Source organism: Pinus tabuliformis, chromosome 9 (genome assembly GCF_031772625.1).
Source record: "Pinus tabuliformis cultivar Carrire ecotype Pingquan chromosome 9, CPIR1, whole genome shotgun sequence".
Taxonomy (NCBI): domain Eukaryota; kingdom Viridiplantae; phylum Streptophyta; class Pinopsida; order Pinales; family Pinaceae; genus Pinus; species Pinus tabuliformis.
Genome location: NC_142307.1, coordinates 1,247,708,544 through 1,247,728,692, shown reverse-complemented (window position 1 = coordinate 1,247,728,692; position 20,149 = coordinate 1,247,708,544). Strand labels below are relative to the sequence as shown.

At 40.6% G+C, this 20,149-nt stretch overlaps 1 protein-coding gene across 2 annotated transcripts in view; it reads left to right on the top strand.

The window, feature by feature from the left end:
* The first annotated feature begins 2,713 nt into the window (after window positions 1-2,713).
* Window positions 2,714-20,149, top strand: part of LOC149153093 (D-tagatose-1,6-bisphosphate aldolase subunit) — a 76,236-nt gene continuing 58,800 nt past the window's right edge. Inside the window, exon 1 of one of the 2 annotated variants that reach the window (XM_089438469.1) lies at window positions 2,714-3,305. In XM_089438469.1, the coding sequence (XP_089294595.1) occupies window positions 2,921-3,305 (385 nt within the window). In that variant the 5' untranslated portion in view covers window positions 2,714-2,920. The remainder of the gene's footprint in view (window positions 3,306-20,149) is intronic. The other variant, XM_089438468.1, reaches the window with a different exon arrangement.

Here is a 20,149-nt window from a genome sequence, read left to right as displayed (position 1 = left end):
ATGTCAAGGATGGCATGGGCAACCCTACATTATATATTCTACAAGTTTGGGAGAGCTTCGAGACTTCTTATGAATAAGCATAAATCAATGATTCTATTTGGGGAGGGACGCATGGAGGATATAGAGCACATCAAAAACATTTTTGGTGTGGATGCTAAGCCGATTGGCGTTGGATTGAAATACTTGGGCTTCAATATTAAACCAAACAACTACATAATTAAATACTGGCTTTGGATCGTTGACATATTTCATAAAAAGATTTCTGGATGGGAACACATATGTTTAACACTTGGAGGCAGGGTTACTCTCACTCAGTCGGTCCTGCAACAACTTGCGGTATACTGGGCACACTTATACTGCCTCCTTGCTACTATTATTTTGAAAATTAACAAGATTATGGCTAAATTTATTTGGGTTGGTACAGGAAATGCACACAAATTCCACCTTACCAAATTAGATATGATCACCATGCCGAAGAGCCATGGGGGATGGGGTATGTTGAACATCAAATTATTTGGTTGGGCCTTTCTTATAAAAACATTATGGTGGGGGTTGTTTGGTAAATGCCTATGGGGAGATGTCATTCGATCCAAATACCTCCTGGGGATCAAGGCCACACACTGGATGCGAGAGGGGCTTGTTGGGAAACCGACTGGTTCCACTATCTGGATCAGCTTAAACAAGGTCAAACACTGCCCACTTAAAAAGACATGTTGGATATTTGGCTCAGGGAGGGATATTATCATTGGCAAGGACCACATTTTTGGTATGACCATTGAAAGATTTTTCTCAGATAAGCTCACATGTAGCTTAAATAATAGAGGATACTCTTACCTGGATTAGGCTATCAGTTCATGGACATACACCATTTCGGTATGGAAGCGGGTAGAGGAAATTGGACTACCTGGGGATGTGGTTGGAAATTGGGAACAAATTGTGGTAGAGTTGCGATAATATGGTATCTGCAGGGCGAAGTTCGACGATCAGATGGGATAATGAAGCGAGGATCTATCTCTGTCTCAGACACCTATCATTTCATGAGTAGCTGCATACATAACACACATGAGGTATGTTGGTTCACAAGATTTTGGAAGATTAAGATTCCAATAAAAATCATTTTATACACCTAGCTGGCATGGAAGAACAAAACACTCACTTGGGACAATATGAGGAAGCGAAACATGCAGGGTCCAGGTATATGTGTTTTATGCAGGCAGGAGGAAGAAAGCAATTCACATATCTTAATATGTTGCCCAGTGGTTGTCCAGATTTGGCGAGAGATCTCTGGTAAACTCTCTTTCCCTTATATTAATCATGTGTCGATTGAAACTTGCTTGTTATGGTGGAGCAGAAAGACAAAACCATGGAGGGCCATCCCACTTGTGACTTTTTGGGAAATCTAGAGATCTAGGAATTTTATAATATTTGAAGGGAAATCTCTCAATGTGGACCACATTGTCAACAACATTATATCCTGGATGAGTCCACTCTTGATTTCCAATCCTCGGCCAAATCAGGACCCTATCAGAAATACTGGCCTGATTATAACCTTCCCAACGGGTTTCTTTGATGGCGCAGAACAAAGAGGTAATTGTGGATGCGGGGTTTGGATATGCTTTGATAATAACCAACAATATAAGATACATTGGGGAGGAGGCAGAGGAACCAACATGAAAGCAGAAGTGATGGCTCTATGGGGGCTTCTATGGTTCACAAATTATTTGAACATTCCAAATCTGAAGATATTCGGGGACTCTCAATCCATCATAAACCATGTGCTGGGCAAATCCTATATACAACACCCACATCTACAAGGTTGGCTCTAGAACATCGGACATCTCATGGGAACTTTTCAAGAGGTTTCCATACAACACATTCACAGGGAACACAATTCCATTGCTGATGCATGTCCAAGCTTGGTATTTCTGCTCCACAAGATGGTCTGCATATTGCGCTGGAGATGGAGGGTTGTTCCTACGATGTTGGCTTCCTTCCCTTCCCTTGATGGGGACCACTGATGGCTTCACTTATATATATGCTATGTTTGTGCAACGATGGTTTCCTTATTTTGTTTTTCCTTCCATATGTTTGGACATTTCTTTATCATGTTGTTTTGGACTAGATGATGGATTGATTGATATTGTTTATTTCTATTATATGCATTATATGGATTATATGTGGTACATATGTGGATTGTGGCCAAGTGGGGCTACAGGCTGGAAATTTTTCATATTCGGATGGAGGCATTTGGCCTTACATGATGCCGACTCCAAATTGGACTAGATGTACTGGTTTTATACAATATAATTTACAAAGCCAACATTTTTTTCACACTGAAAAAATTATCTAATCTTGATCTTGCTCTCCATCTTTGTTCTAATAAATGATAATGATCTTGATCTTGTCTCCATCTTTGTTCTAATGAATGATAAACCTTAGTTGAAGTTCGAAATAAAACCTTAAATTGTCAATGTAATTTTTGGGAAAAAAAATTCTTAATCATAAATCACTAAAGCCTCCGATATAAAATAATCAAATATTTTAAAAAATTATTAATACTGTACGTTTTTGAAACCACAATCTAGATGCATCAACGGTTTTTTCGGCATTAAATTTATCTATGCAATATGGTAAAACTGAAAATAACTCTTTCGTGAGCATAGACTAATTATTCAACTAGGAAAGTGAAAGTGCCATGATGTTTCCGTCGGGCACGCGGCATGAATCTTTGAAGTTAAATGGCCTTCGCTAATGTGCGGGCCCGGAAAACACTGAGCAGAACTTTGGACTGGAATCTGGACGGGCCATTGGAAGCCACAGAATTTGTCCATAGAATCTGTATTTGTAGCGTTCACCAACGCCAACATCATTCAAGCAATTCTGTAAACACCAGACACTCCTTTCTCATTCATCAGTAGAAATGGGCGACACACCTTCCTTTTGCTTACTTTCGTTTTCTTCTTCTGCTAGTCATCACCGAATCCCGTATATTGCCACCTCCGATGTAAATGTAAATTCCACTTCAGAAAAAGGTGCACCAAAGCTGATTACTCGTTGCTCCTACACGCCCAGAAACAGGAACAGAAACGGCAAAGATCATGTATATTCAAACCCTCGGGCATTTTCGTGCCTCGTACTGCAATTGCAATTTCACGGGAGCAATTCGATCAATTCTACGCCCCTTAACAGAGGAGGCATGCGCAGAGGGAGGAGGCGAGAGGTCCGTGCCTGCAGTGGCAGGAGAGACGAAGAGGACAACGAATTCGGGTTATATCCTTGGGATTCTTCTTCTTCTTTTCCTGACGGTAATTTCATCTTTTGTGGACTGGGCGGTATTTTTTTTTTACAAAACCCACCCGATTTTGGCTAGAGCTGTACGAAACTCCTGGAAGATGTCCCTTTATGGTCTCCCTTGCACAAATTCTCTGAGAGTCGAACCCGGGCCAGTTGGGGTAGATTCGCACTGGTCTACCGTTAGGCCACAGCGTTTACAACCGTGCATTTCGCTCAATTTGCAGAATTTCTCTTAATTTTGAAAAATTGCACTATGGCATCTCCGAATAACTATCTTTCCTTCCCCTTTTCAATATTTGGAACAATGTAACAGTTCTAGTGATTCCTGAAAGGAATCAGGAAGGATTCCCTTCTATAATGTTTGTGATGCAGAATGAAATAAACAGTTGAAATATTCTAGTATACATATGCAATCTTATAATCAAATCTAGCCGTTCCTTAAAGTATTCTCTGGTTTCAGATAAGTTTTTATAAATAGATCTGTCTCAGAACTGACGAAAATACGGCGACCCTGTAACCTCCTATTGGATTAACCGGTTTTACTGTCCTCCCCTCCATTAGAGGCATAATTGGATGGAGTTGAACCTTGACTTTATTTTAGTCAGGATTAAAATATAGGAAGCTGTCGACACATGTTTGAAGTTAGTTTTGATTATACAAGGTTTACTGCTGACTGGTGTAATATCAATCACTTAAAGTATATACGTAAGTGGAGGGAATTACACATTTCTTTTAATTTAATATTACTAGTATTATGACTATTACGACACTGAATCAGGTTGAAGATTCCTTGAAGGTCTTACTGCATTTCAATCTTTTGCAGCATTTTCGGAGCACATTTGAATTAATTAAAATTGAGTTCCATTATATCCATCTGTTATTAGATTCAGTTCTACATTATCTCCAACAACATGGGTGCATTTTTCTAATGATATCCAAATGTCTGTCTTATGGCCCAGGCTGAAGTCTGATTGTTTATAATTATATCACAAATTCTAAATTTATGTTTCTTGTCTGTAAAAAGGTTCCAACAATCTACATAAAGAAGCGAGATAATGGCCAGGCATGAAATCATCCAGTTGAATTCATCTTTGCTACACTATAGTCTGAAACATGTAGATACCCACTAACTTGGAATAATATTTAGCATGTCACATCTTTCAACAACTTGCAAGACTAAGTCTTTGTATGTGTTCCATGTTCTCAACGTTGACGAAGTTCAATGCTTTCATCAGCCATAGATGCTTTCAATGTTATTGTTTGTCAGTGGGTTCAATGCCTTAAGGCTAGTTCGGTATTGTGATGGAGTTCACAAGGCGAGGTCTAGACCTTGTAACAACAATGAGGAGATATTGCCACTGTCACCTCAACGATTATCCTCCTACTCTTTAATGGAATTTCACCACAAGGCCTCCTACTCTTTAATGGAATTTCACCACAAGGGAGGCTTCCCAGTATTCACCTATAAGGATGCTCTAAGTGTAGGGCTCAAGGTGATGAAAATAGACTAGGTGAAGATACTCTATGTTGGACAAGGCTCAATTCCTTTTGATGAGGGAGCAATGTATCACACACCTAGGCTAGATAAAAACTTCTATAAGCTAGGGTTTCTTGATATGCAACAATAAGGGAATACCTAGACATATAAAAGTCAAGGAAAGGGTTTGCTAGAAAATTAGATCAACAAAGCAATAGAACAAACCCTCAAAATAGGCTCCAAGTTGAAGCTAGGCTAGGGTTAGGGTTTCCAAGGCACAAAATTGACTAGGAGAAGATGATGTCAGCCCTATTAAGGGAAGATTCACCACCACAAAAGCTAGATTTTGCGTTAAAAAGGAGCAGGGAGATAAATCTTAGGTTTTTAATCCACCAACATGCATCCACAATGCCCTAGGAAAAACCCTAGCAGCTTACCTTAAGAAGCATAGGAAAATATAAAAGGAGAAAATATTTTAGTTTTGGAGGCTTTTGATCGACACAAAATTTACCAGTGCCTAATCCTACTTGGCTGATAGAGTCTTAGAGCAAATTTTAGAGATAAACGACAAATGATTGGAGTAGGGGGGGAATCAGTTTTCCACTTTATAAAACCCTGACCAACTTTTTTGTGATTGGAGAAATTAAATAGGAGATGCACATTAGGATTTTTTCCATGGATTTCAAGGAAGAAAATATTTGACATGTAAAATTTAACCAAAATTTTGCCACAAATAATATGCTTTTAGTCATGGATCATAGAAAAACCCTAGCATTAATTCATTTACATGCAAAACAATAAAAATCAGCAATCAACTTACAATTTCTTCCATGAAAAAACCTTCTTTCAATCCCAAAAAGACATCTCCAATACAAAAACCAATCTCCAATAGCAAATGCTCCATAAAAATAACGTCTCCACAAGTAGTGAAATAGACAAAGGCTAAATCGTGCCCTAGGAGAGAGGGCTGAAATCTCAAGAGTCAAGTGTGATGATGAAAAGGAAGAATGAAGGGATCCTCTATTTATATGAGGTCCATTCCTTCATTTTACATTATAACATTGCTTACAAGCTGTAACAAACCCCATTATCCACTCCGATAATCGAAGGTGGTTACTATGTTGACCTGATTCCCAAGTACGGTTATGATAATGGGATCTAAAATTTCCTTTTTATTTTTTATTCTTCAAACTTAAAAAAAAAATAACTAAAAACAAACAACATCATAGCATTAAAAGTTATGATGTCTCAAGGTTTTCTTTGTTTAGATCAACAATATCACCTTGATAATGCGACTTCACTGCTGTGGGAACCTCAACAGTCCTCTTCTGCCTTGTCAACGGTCACAGCCTATTCATCATATGCTTTCTTCTCAAATAGGTAGAAGCGCAAGAATGTACAAAGGAAATATTGGTCAGACCACATAACTATTATTCCTAAATATAGATTATTGTGCATTCTAGATTGTTTATGCATTCTGCAGGCACCAAGAAAAAATTTCCACATGGCGGTGTCAGGTTTTTTTATTGACATCCTATTAACACAATCTTTGGCTTCATCCAAATGCACACCGCATCTAATAAGGTCGACCATACAAATGTAATGTTCCATTGTAGACCTCTCGTTATACTATTTAATTGAAGTAGTAATAGCCCTCACCCACTAAGCCTGCGTGGCTACAAGCAGACGATTCACTAACCAAGGTGACATGGCTTGCATTCATGCCAGAGAATTCATTTGCTCAAGGAGTTTTAGGGCCTCCTTGGCACAACCATGCATGGCGTATCCTGAGCTCATGGTATTCCATGAGATCAATTCTTGTCGAAGCATTTCAGTCTACTTATTATTGATTTCCTTGCTTTATGTGCATGAAAGATATACACAAGACTAACTGTCAGTTGCAAGTAGGTAGGACAATTAGGCCATTGAAAAGAGCAAGCTGCATATTAGTTGCTTGCCTCTTGCAGAGGAAGTATTAATTTGGGATGAAATCCAACATCTGGACATGTCACTGTGATATAGCTTGTAATTATAGGTACTGTGTGTTTAGCAATGATCAGCTATTTAAGGTTTACAAGAGAAACATCATCAGTACTACATCAAATGAAGATATCACCACATTAACTAGGAATCTTGCACTACAAAGCCGGTGTCTAAAATGACAACTTTTTGGTGTGGATAATGTATCATAAACAATCTCTTCTTCTTATCCTTGTCTAATGATCCATGACATAGTATAGCAAGCATCATGTGGAATGAAATTCCACCATAGGAAAATCCTTCTCATTTAGTGGTAGACTTATTACATACATTGAAAATTTAACCAATTCCAACTTCAGCACTCAAGTATGAGAAAACAAATTAGATTAGCAACAGTAATAGAATTATTCTCTTCCTTGTACTCTTTGCAGTGATGAAGGCCATGGCAAAAGAACATACAACTACTTCGATGGGATCTGATGTACCAAGAATAACTCAGAGCTTCCATGAATTCCCAAAAGAGAAAAGACAGACAATTGAATAGCTATTGTGAGATTGCAGACAATCGCAGTGGCTTTTGGCTATGTCACATGAGTTAGGGTTTGCTGGTTTTTTGCTTTCTATGGCAAGTTTTGGTGGTTTTCCCCCTATATATATATTGAATAGTTCTTCAACCTGATTTACCTCTATAGCATTGGCTGGCAATGTGTATGCGCATTACACTCCCATTATAATTCCTCGACCTCATTACACCAGGCTGAAAATTATACAACATTACAACCATATAAAGTCTTTAAACCTCTAGGCTACTTACCTTCCTGTAGGTTGCCTACATAGTATATCCATGCAACGTGCCAAGCATAACTCCTTACAGGGGTTATGTATTTTCTATTGATGCCAGTAGACTTGCATTTACTCATACTTGCTCAACCTACAGTGTAATGTCCATGTAGGATTAATTGGCCCAAGGGGCGAAGTAGCTTATCGATACCTCTAGGATATAGTCCTCGATAAAGGGGAAAACCCCAAAATACCCAATGTTTGGGCAAGTTTGGGGCAGCTGGGAAAAAAGCCCAAAGTGGGGCTTGAACTTTGATGTGAACCTCGCTCAATTAATTAAGGAAAAAAATCCCTAAAGAAATCTATAAACACAAAAGGGTTGGATTCATTTGAGGCATCATTGGATTGGATCATTTGTCTCTGTTTTTCTTTGAGCTTGAGGCTCGGAGGGTTTTAAGACCCCATTTCTCGTTGGACTAGTTTCAGTGGAGGTGACCCTACCCTACCTAGGAACCTTTTATTTTTCTGGCACATGGTCTTCTCTTGGATTAAATCAAATTTGTTCTTGCTCAGACACAACACTCACCTTGAACCAACTCGACCCTGTTCTTCTGGTTATTAACCGGCTACAGTCATTGTTCAAGAAGGCGTAGAAGGTTATCCATGGAGCATCCATTCTTGAATAGTTCTGTTTAGTCTGTTGATAAAAACAATTCTATTCTATGGTTTATTTGAAACCGCGGGCATCTCCAATTGAAAGATTTTTGGGGCAGTGCATTTGCTGAGTCTTCCATGAGGCACCTCGGGTAACAGAAGCTAGTGTGGCTCTCGTTCAGGCCACAAGGTTCTTTCCTGGTTAAGCAAGGAGGAACTCTTGTTTGAGGTTGATGCAAAAAGGTTGAGACATAACAACTCGTTTAGAAGTTATGAAGGACTTTTTTGAGTAGCGGGGTTCACTTCCTCATTCAAGAACAACTCTACAACATTTCGGTCTAGAAATAGCCATAGTTCGCTATTGATCTACATGTATTGATACACACCGAGCAACCAATAACCATTCTGCGGTACCCCGATATAGTACAACCCGATCTGTTGAAGGGACAGCAGGGTTCACATGCTCAGTTTGGATGTGAGAGTTCTGTGGCCGAGTAACTGAGGTTTGCGGGTTAGAACTCGTGAGCAAGATTATTGTGAGAAATTTGGATCATAACCATTCGTGCCAAAGGCATTCTGCAAAGACGTTTTGGCGTATCTCGCGGCACATTAATTAGGATTGTGTAATAGAAGAACACGCTGGGATACCTCTGTCACTAATTAGAATTGCGAAGCAGTTTGATTAATTCAGACAGCAAGTAATTTACAGAAGCATGTTTATTAAAAGAACAATACGGGAGTGCGCTCACTGAAGGAATTAAGGGCTCGGATTTCTAGGTAGCGAAGTAGGATTTTTGCCCTAAGCCACAGATACGATCATAGCTGGAGCAGTGTCTTAGACAGTGAGTCATAATAAGCATAGAAACAATAGATTGGATAGTGTTAGAATTGCAGTGGTTTACAAAATATTGGAAATCAGGACTGCACTGTAAATTATTGGTGAATCACTGTCTCGCTGGGCAGACAGCCCCGATTTATTAGTCTTATTGGATCACTGTTGAAGAATTTTTATATCCATGTATTCCAATGTAAGCCACTGTTATATGAATGAATGGAGGTGTTCTGTTGTGCTTTATTGAAAATCCCTTACCAGATCAAGAAACTCTAAGGCCAAAATTTACATAGGTTATTACATACAACTATATTTATGAGAGGGCGTACTGTACATTCATATCTGTGTGCACTGTAATATTTATATGTTTAAACCTGTAGGGACTACAGTAACATACGATGTTCTGCCCAGCAAGAGATTAATTTCCAGAATTGCACACAGGGTGAACTATTTCGTACTTCACATGGTATCATTTGTATTATTTGGGTTTCAAATAGGTGTTCAAGAACAGTTAATAAAATAGCTGGGTATTTGTACATCTATGCTCTTGCAGCCCAGGATTAGACATAGTAATTACAATCAGCCACTCAATGACTGTGATGCATTCTTGTGGCACGTATAGCTTAAGTTAATTCATGATTATGATCACCATTCTTTCAGCAGTGTAGACACAACATGTAGGATTTCACACAAGTGTAGACTTATTTAATAAAGATCTAGGCTATGAACTGTAGCATTCCTTTTACCACACAGGAATCTATTAATGCAAGCATCATAAACTTGAATAGTGTCCATAACCACCCTTAATGCTGAGATTAATTAGACTCGAGAGTCCATGCATATAGAGTACTGCAATTTTCACATGATCAGATGCATATCATGAGGTCAACACATGTAATCATTTACATTTTCATCAACAATCAAAGCATTACCATAACATGAGCAATTCCAATCCCTTAAGAAAGCATATTTCACACAGTTAATTAGCATATAAACCATTCCAGAAATATAAACATGACATCCATTGCTCATATCAATTGTGGTAAACACTTATCTCAAAATATAAGCTGGGAAACTAAGTCGGGGGCTTGAAGTCTCTGCCCACCCATAGTTTGGGCTGAACTATGGCCTTTCTTGCAGCCCAATCACCCTCGAGCTAGATTCCAGAGTTGAGGAGGTTCGCTCAAGGGATGAAACCAATCACTACTAGCTGAATCAGGGACTCCAGAGGACCAACCACCTCCACCCACCAGCTGATTATACTGCAGTCAATTTTCAATCAAGGATTCCAGAGGTCTGCCACCTCCTCCCTCAAAGAACACAAGCGGATCCAGAGACCTATGTCTCCACCCTCAATCATGCACAAGGGAATCCAGAGACCTATGTTTCCACCCTTAACCAAGCACAAGGGAGTCCAGAGGCTTCACCTCCACCTTTAGTCAAGCACAAGGGAGTCCAAAAGCTTCACCTCCACCCTTAACCAAGCACAAGGGAGTCCAGAGGCTTCACCTCCACCCTTATTCAAGCACAAGGGAGTCCAAAAGCTTCACCTCCACCCTTTAATCATATAAACCAAGTGGTCTACCCAATGAAGGGAATCCAGAACTCACTGCAAAATCCAGAAGAACAAGCAAAGGAAACTTCGGAATTCTCCTTACCAGGAATCCAAGGAACAATGTCCACCCTGTTCGAAAGTTTTGTGGGTGCATGAAGGGTAGTCAAAGCTATTGAGTGAGTGTTAATAGGTGTATGTGCCATATGGCAGTGTATACATTAACCAGGGGCTATTTATTCCAAATATTTTGAAAATATCGTTCCATAAGATCTTGTTGAAATACCATTTCTTTTTATATCTGTGATCTATTCCTATCCCTGGGTCAACAACTTTTCTTTATCAAAAGAGACATTCGAGTTAACTTGGCTATTCCTTTTAGAAATGGAAGGAAAAGCATGCCCATAGAAGGCCATCTCCACCCTACAGCCCACAGGGAAACTAAAGATCATTGCCCTCACTTGAGGGAAATTCTGCCAGTATTCCTATTGCTCAACCGAATTGTTTTTCTCCTCTGTGTGCTATAGAATGCAGACTTCCTTTTATGTAATGCTGTCTTTAATTTTCTTCAGATCAAGGATGTGCACAAACTTCTTCTACCATGCTGCATGACAGTTGTATTTCACTGATAGATATTGGCTTCATCTCACATGCACCACCATAATTGTTCTGTGCCTGTCTTGTTCTTAGTGGAGCACCTGCGCTGTTACACAGTATGGGACATTCCACAGGATGCCTCCCTGTCACTGCTTATTCCAACGAGCATGAATTCTTCTTTCGTAGCTCACTCTTCGTTCTCCTTTGCACTAATATTCATGTCTCCTCAGCAAAATACAATGAATCACATTCCATCTCTTTTGGTTTGTGTATTTAATCTACTTGTAGTCGTGAATTGCAAGCAGCCCCATGGATGGTACCTAGCTCATGATTTCTCTTTCTTTCTTGCTCTGCTCGAAAATCTTCTTGTACGTTGTCTGCTCTTCCTTTTTTGTTGCTTCCTCCCATTCCAGTCCTCCCCTCCAGCGTATTCCATTCCTCAATGCTCTTCCCGTCCTAATTCGCGTCACTTTTAGGTAGTTGTTTCCTGTCTGGCCAAAATCTTGCAGGCCTTTCACATTGGTGCCACATACCTCCCTCAGATTGTTTTTTTGTTTGTTAATTTCTTGTTGCAGTGGGTGGCCAACTCACCCCTGCATGCCTCCAGCCACAAATGAGCTACCACCTGAATGGCCACATCACCATTATTATTGTTTTGATTTTCTTGCAAAATACCACAAAGGAGTGCTTTTTGTCCCTCATTCCTGCTGGAAATTAAATACTTCAGTCCCCTGCTTGCACACCTGTCAGCCTTTATGGCTGTAACAAAACTGGAGGAATCCCAAGCAAATAATCCGCCTCAGCTCTGAAATCCGTGTCCCTTGACTCAACCCTTTGTTTTTATCAAAACATTTACATTGTTTACAATGGTGAAGAAATAACCAAGGGTTGTCACACAAGCCCCTACACAAATTTAATTTTTGAGTGTTTGCCAAAATAAGGGGTGACAAGCCAACCCCATAACTCAAAATAACAAAATAATGCCATAAAATCCCACAAGTGTGGGTCAATACCCTCCAAAGCATGACGTCATGCCATTTTTGGGCCATAAATGCTATGAAAGTGCATGGATGGGCTAGTGGGATGTCCCATCATCATTATCAACTCCAATCTTTGAGGGGAAAATCTCAAGAAGTACCTCAAAATACCTCCACATGTCAAAACCATGCTCTAGGTGCCATACTTCTCCCTCTCAAGGGCTAGATGAGTGATGTGGCATCATCTCTATCTAGTGTTGGGGCAACAAGTGCAAGTATAAGCGCTTCCTTGTCATCTTGGGGATGACCATCATCATTTGGGCAGTGTCAAGGTCAGCGTGGGGGCATGTTGGGTCCATTGGGTACAACATCAAGAAAATTTAATACCAAGCAAAAGAAGCTCAACCTTTCAGCATTTGGGGGTGCTCTAAGGTGTCAATCATCTACTAGAGTCATCAAAGTGCTTAATGCTCTGCTCTAGATGTGCAATGCTGCAGCTGCTAGGTCATCACAACTCTTTGGAAAATGTAAAACGACCTAGGAATGCTGTGTAGTGGAGAGTAAAGGCTGTTGTTGCTATGTGAGGAATCACCTAGCAAAACCATCTCAAGATCAAGTGAAAGCCTCCAATGATTAGGGACAATGATAATAGATGCATCACAATGGACCATACTTAATTGTTAAGGGCATAATAAAACTTCAAATTGAGATCACCTTCAAATATCTAACTAGACCAAGTCTTGTAAAAGTGTTCCCTACTTGTGTTAGGGATGGCTAGATGATTAACCCTTTTAGGCGTTTCCAGCCCCTAAGGGGAAGGTGACACACCTTAGGTCAACGTGTCAATCCATAGATACTTGTGATAATGGTGGCAATGAAGGAGAAGGACTTCAAGGCAAAGTGCCATGGCCATGAGACCAGCTGATGGAGGTCCATCATCTTGAGTATATAGATGTAAGGAGAGAGCAATCATTGAGGCATGAGTTACCCATTTCCTCAACCTTCTTTTCCCACCCCTACTGTGCTCCATTTACTTCTTTTTGATAATGCTTTTATTGGGAGCATAACTTAGGTGGCCAAGCTTGTTTTCCAATGATTTAGCATTTATTTACCTCTTAATAATGAGTCAATTTCTTACTCATTAGGGTTAGGACATGCAAGGGCTCCTTTATTATTTGATGGAGCATTAAGTGCTCAAGAGTCAGGTGGTGGCTAATGAGGGGGGTAGAGCTCATGCTAGGCTTTTGCCCATGTGCTAATTAATGTCCCAACCATCTTTTGCATTTTAATTTTCTTTTTCTTTTGTTGTGGCCATTTTATGCTTTTTATTTTCTTTTAGCTGCATCAACCTCCAGGGCAAAGTTTCTGTCCCAAACTTAAGGATGAGATTAAAAGAGAGCTAATCCCAATGAATCAATGATCCCAAGCTCAAAGAATAGAGATGACATCTGGGAAATGGTGAAAAGTGGTAAATATAAAATATGTAAGTGATGGACACACTACTTCAATCTTAGTCTCCCAAGTAGTGCCCCTCCTATAACCCTAAGGCGTCAGAAGAGGTCCCATTGGACTATGATAAAAAACTAACCTCCTTGGTAAAGTAAGAGAACATGTTTATAGTCAATATCGTTCAATCATATAGATCACCCCTTAATCCATTTTAGAATGCACAAAACCTTAAGTAAAAGCACATGATTGTCAAATGGTTAAAGTACTTGTCGAATGATGACCCACCTTCCTTCAAGAGGAATGCCGGATAATGAGAGGTGTCTAGCCAATGTAAATGGGGGACGAATGTGGCATATCATCACGAATTGAGCAATGTAGGGATGCTATCTGGATGGCTGTCCAAAGGAGAAATTTTCTCCTATGGGGTTACCCACTTTTGGTGGGTAACATGACCCATAGATTTCAAATTATAAAAAAGAAAACTCAATAATTTATGAGTGGGGCAACCTAATGTTAGTTTTTGTAGCATCGGGTGGTGTTCTAGTCTCGAGACTTTGTGGAGAGGCTAAAACACAGGAGTTCTCCAAAACCTAGAAATTGTTTCTGGAAATTCCACATAGAGATAACACAATTAAATTAATTGACCATCATATAAATTTTCCTGTGTCTAACTTAGGAAAACTAGTTAATTAATAGTAATTAATTGAGAAAGGTGAGAATTCTCTAGAAACTCACACGGATCGACTTGGAGATGATCCCAACCATCGATTGAGTTTTAATCTTGGCTGTTGGAGTCCCAACTGGAGATTATAAGAAGAGGTCGATGGTAGCTGGAGAAATACACGAGAGAACTAGCAGTGCGAGTTCCTTGGGTAGTTTGAGCTAGGCAGCAACAGAATTTGAGCAAGAGAAAAGACACAGGGTTAGAGAGGGGCAGAGGCAGTGATCTAGAGGAAGTTTTCTAGTTCTGGAGAGGCATAGAGAGGAGGCCGAATTATTTCTCCAGGAGGCAGCGCAGGGCCTGCGCAGACCCTCTGTTGAATTTCCACGATCTTGGGTCTAAGATAGAATCTTAGAATCTTTGATGCCACCGAACCAAGAGTCTCAACAAAAGCTTCTTTGCACAATGGAAAATATAAAGTAGTAAATCACACATGAACAAGTATAGACAACTTTTTACAAAATATTGTACAAATATGTACAACAACCCGATCTTTGTTATATTAAACCAACTGAGTAATACAACAATCTAGGGCTCCCATATAAGGGATACAAGATACAATGACAATCTTGCTGCAATCTCTATGTTGTATCTCCTCTTGCCGGTCCTTCACTTCCGTTATGCTCTCTAGCTGCCCCTTAGTCCATTAAGGGACAACACATAGAGTCTCTAAGAGGGCTGCCACCTATCATTGCTGCAAGTCACTTCTGCTTTAATGAACACGGGCTGATCCAATCTGCTCTTCTAGGTTGGCCAACACCTGAGCTCCAATCTGCCTTCTAGTAGCTTCTTTTGTCCATCAGAGTTACACATAGGCTTAATCCTTCACCTAACCTTTAGCTGTCAAGCTCTCGTTATGACTGCTTGTCAAGGGCTACTTTGGGCCATCAACACGCTGCCGTCCACTAGTCCAATGATGCCCAGTCCAATCACTGTGAGATCTACTCCTAGATGAGGCTTTCAACCATCAAGACAAGCCTCCCAATTGGCACCCATAGGTTGCTACAACTCTGTCCACACTAGGACCATTCAACTAGCAACAAATTCAACATAAAATCAACATCACCATACCTCAAATTTGTTGTCAAACTGCGGCCCTTGCCTGCAAAAACTCGGCCTATACCCAACCTACTGAAACACATTACCTGCGGAAACCCAGTTTGCGGAAACACACTGCCTGCAGAAACCCAGTTTGCGGAAACACACTGCCTGCGGAAACCCAGTCTGTAGAAACTCAGTTTGCGGAAACTCGTTGCCCGTGGAAACCTATTTTGCGGAAACCTAGTCTGCAGAAACCCAATCTGTGGAAACTTGGCCTGCCTTCTTCTAGAGTTGCGGCTACCTCGGAAGTTTATCTTCTATGTTTGTTGCACATTTGGATGACTAAAAATGATCACATTCACCTTGTATTTAATAATTTATAGACTTTACAAGGGCTCCACGAATTTGTTGAAGAGACATGTCTCTTGGCATATTCACACCAAGCCTACATATTCATTTGTCAACTTCAAAAATTAATATCTCATCAAGGACATCTCAAAATTCGACGATTCTCGAAGTGTTGGATTCTCCTCACTGTCCTCTATCATCTCCATCCATCTCATGTGCAAAATGCTCCATGGTTTTGGCCCAAATATCGATGGGTGCAAAACCCCAACCTTGGGTTCCAAGCACACAAGTGACTTTTATGGTGCTCCACCCTCCAAACCCTGAACCCTAGGGCTTGAAGTACCTTCCAAGCTACTCAAAAATCAACACCCTCAAAGAGGCAGTTTGATTTAGTTGGAGTGGAGGTAGTTTCAGGGTCCGAAGGTCGGGAGGATTTTCCAATAAGCAAGAGAGACACTTCTTAGTCAACAGCAGGCAGGATGGCTTGAGTAGTAGTTGTTTCGGGCAGAGCGTGTGACAGGCTGTGCAAAGGTGACGCAGAAGCCTGCGCAGAGGGTTTGGACGACTTGCTTGGGTTTGTCAGTTTGTGCCAGGATTGCTTGAAGGAGAGGGTAAATTCTCTCAGTTGATTTTGCCAGTATTTCTCTTAGATTGGATAGCTAGTTGGGCATCCATATTTTGTACTCAAAATTTCACTACTACTTAATAATAAAAACCCTCAGTTGCTGCACCGTTTTCCCACATTGGGTTTTTCCAAGGACATTTGTCCAAAAATAATTGTGTCAATTTTTATGTGTGTGCTAGCATTTATCAGTTCCAGTTTTTGCTTCCGTAGTATTTTATTTGGTCAAGAAATTGCAATGTGAATAATTCGTTATTTTGCCATAAACAAAATAAACTGCATAATTAATTTTTCAATTAGAAGAATTATCTCCAGTCGCTGCATTTCAAGGAATTTTCACATTGTATCAGAGCAAGTTTGACGGACAGGAGGCTTAGAGACGAAGAGGGAGAAATTCGTGGTTCAGAGGGAGCAACAACACGAATTCCTCAGTGGCTGCGCCATGCCTAGCTAGGCAGTGCGAATTGCTAGATAAGGGTTCAATTTTTTGGTCGCAGGTGTCTGGAAAGTTTGATTTGTCTGGGGAAGAAATTCCAGCAGGTAGAGGGAGCAACAACTCAGTATTTTCGCAGAGCATATTTTCTTGTCTGGGCACAGAGGGGTTGTAGTAGTTTGCTAGAGCAGATTCAGTGCTAGGTGGAAGATAAAGTGCACACACAGAGGGAATTTCTCTCAGAGGGTTTCTAGCTTAAGAAATCCAAATTTCCGGTTGCAGAAGGTAGTAGCAGCAAGCAAACTTTCTCACTCCAGAAGGGAGTGTGAATAGTAGAGCTAGCAGCTGAGCAAGAGAAAGAGGGAGATTTCTGTCCCAGTTCGAGTTTTTGCAGAAATGGCTTCAATAGGATTCTAGGATCAGGACAGATTAGAGGGTGCATCGAACTATTGTATCTGGAAGGCCAGGATGTCCTTCCTGCTAGACGAGTATGGTCTAACGATGTATTCAAAACAAGTTGTAGTCGTGCCTTCAGATGTAGATCAACTAGCGAATTACAATAAGGAGATGGCCAAGGCAAAGCGGTTGATTTTCGATGAAGTTTGAGATCATATTGTTTCACATGTGGCGGCCAAGAACATGACTAAAGAAATGTCGGATGCTATTGCCTCACTATGTCAGAATCCTTATGAGTAGCGAACGATGTTCATAAAGGAGAAGCCGAGGAATGTTCGTATGCAGAAGGGTAAAGGCATAGATCCCTTTCACCAGAATTGAAGATATCTGGGATGAGCTTGCGGCCGTAGGAGAAGCAACTCGAGTTACAAAGCTTGTGCGTTTGGTCTTGAATAGTGTCTCTGAGGAATGGGAAATCTTTGTCCAAGGCATTTTGGGATGAGATACATTACCTTGGTGGAATTGGATGTGGTCAGACCTACAACAAAAGGAGATGAGGTGATCTCTAGTAAAGAGCTCCATCAATGACAATAGCAACAAATGATCGAAGGGTGTGAACTTTGAAGGAGGAAGGCAATGTGGCCTTTGCATCAAAAGGGAAAGCAAAAGGTCCCATTTAGGGACAAAGCTTGTAGGGAGAGAAGAAGAAGAAAAAGGATCTATCCAAGATCAAGTGCTTCATGCGTGGCGAGTTTGGTCACTATAGTATACAGTGCCCTCAAAAGAAGAAGGACAAGAAGGAGAAGCAGGATCAGGTGGTAGTGTCTGCAGCTAAGTCACCTGACACGGGGACACGGGACACGAGGATTTGAGTGTCGGACATAGACATGTTGATCCCTCGGAACAGGACATGTTATATATATATATATATATATTAAAAATTAGATATTTCTTACACAAATTCCCATTCATGATACAAATTCATTGATTCAAACATAGATCTTCATCTAGATGTAAGTTTTACAAAATTACAAAGTAACATTATACATAGAAAATAAATTGTGACATAATACATATTCATCAATGATCCAATAGGAGAAAGACAAGATACTGTAGTTTTCTCATTAAGTCGTCAAAATCAAAATATGTTACATAGGTAGTAGTAATGCCAATGGCAAATAGAAATAGCAAATACAAAACAACTACAAGCCTCAAGGCAGTAGGTAGCTCATGAGTTATCAATCCTCATCATTAAAATTAGCATCACTGTACTCATCATCATGGTCACCACTGCTCTCCTCTGTTGCATCCTCCTCCTCTGTATCCAATGTCATCTCTGCATCTGTTGGTGTGGAGGATGACCCCTCTATAGTATCACCATCATCAAAAGTGATAGGCTCTAGCACTGGCTCATTAAGATCCAAGTTGGCCAATGCCAACTCAACACTGCTGTCCAAACCCATATCATCAGGAAAGACATCCCACATCTTTGTCTTTCCCTTCAACCACTCATCCCTCTGCCTGTAAATAAGACGAAGGTTGGTGTGCACATACACCATTGTCTCTGCCTTGGATTGCTCAAGCCTGCTCTTCTTGACACTACAAATTCCCATATGTGCTCCAATTCCTCTCGCAACAAGAGGATGAAGTCACTTGAGAGAGGAGCCTCATGGCTAACTGCTGTAGAGGAGGGCTTGTTGCCCCATGAGTTGCCCACCAAGAATAGGGCTTCTTAGCCCCCCTGTCTCATATCCTGCAAATTTACCAGTGCCAGTGGAAAACTCTGCAAAGGCATCCTCCACCTCATCAAGGGATGCTCTATCCTGAAAAATCCATCTCAATCCATCTTTCCTCCACTATGAAATTTCACCATCCATGTGAGGAGGGAATTTGCGGGAAGGTCCACCATTTAGCCACTCATGGCTGTAGTATTTTGGGTTCAATGAGTGAGCCAAACAATGTAAAGGTGTGCAATTCTTGTCCCATCTACTGACAAGAATATCCTGTATGGTGGTGAAGAAGGCCTCTGATGATGTCTCATACTTGGGGCACTCACTTTGTAAAATAATGCTCCTCATAGACTCAATCATGGAATCCCATCCCTCATAAACCTCTCCTAGGATGGGTTGGTCTGTATCTGCAAATCGAAGCAAAGAAATGATAGGGTCCATGATCTGAATAAGTAGATCTACCCTCTCCCACCAAGCATCATCTAACACTGTGTCCTTCACTCTTTTTGAGGCTGCTTGATCTGTCTTTCTCCAAAAAGACCAAAACTTTGAAATAACCATGGCCCCAAGAGCGGTCTTGACCTCCCTCAACCTCTTCAACATGATGAATGAAGAGGCAAATTGTGTATTCACAATCTTGAACAATGATAGATTGTTGTACTCCTTGTAGATGGTGAGGGCATTTGTATGCTTTTTACTTTATTCATTTAGCAATCAGGTGCTTATGCTTTTTTTGTATTTGGGCTTTTGGCATGTATCATGGGGTGACCTAAAAGAAGGAGGGGTTTTGATCGTGATCTTGTTCCCCACCTTAAATGGGGGGTTAATCTTCAATCCTAGTCCAGTGGGACCTCCCCTAATGGTCTAATGGGTATAGGAGGGGCACTACTTGGGAAGCCCTAATTGAGATAGCATGTTCCATCTATCCCCATGCCATACATATCACTTTCCATCTCACATTACAAGCCTTATGTTCCACTTCCATTCTTTGGGTTCAACTGACCGTTGGTTCTCCAGGATTTGGCAACCATACATCCTCATTACTTGGGTAGGGCCTGGAACTTGGCTCTGGGAGGTTGATGCAGCTAAAAGAAAAGGAAAAAAATATAATGCCCACAAGCAAAATAAAAGAAAGAATATATTAAAATGCAAAATATGGCAGGGACATACATATTAGCATGTGCGCAAAAGCCTAGCATGAGCTTGCCTCACCCCTTATGGCCATCACCCGATTTCCCTGAACCATATTGCTCCTATACATCATGA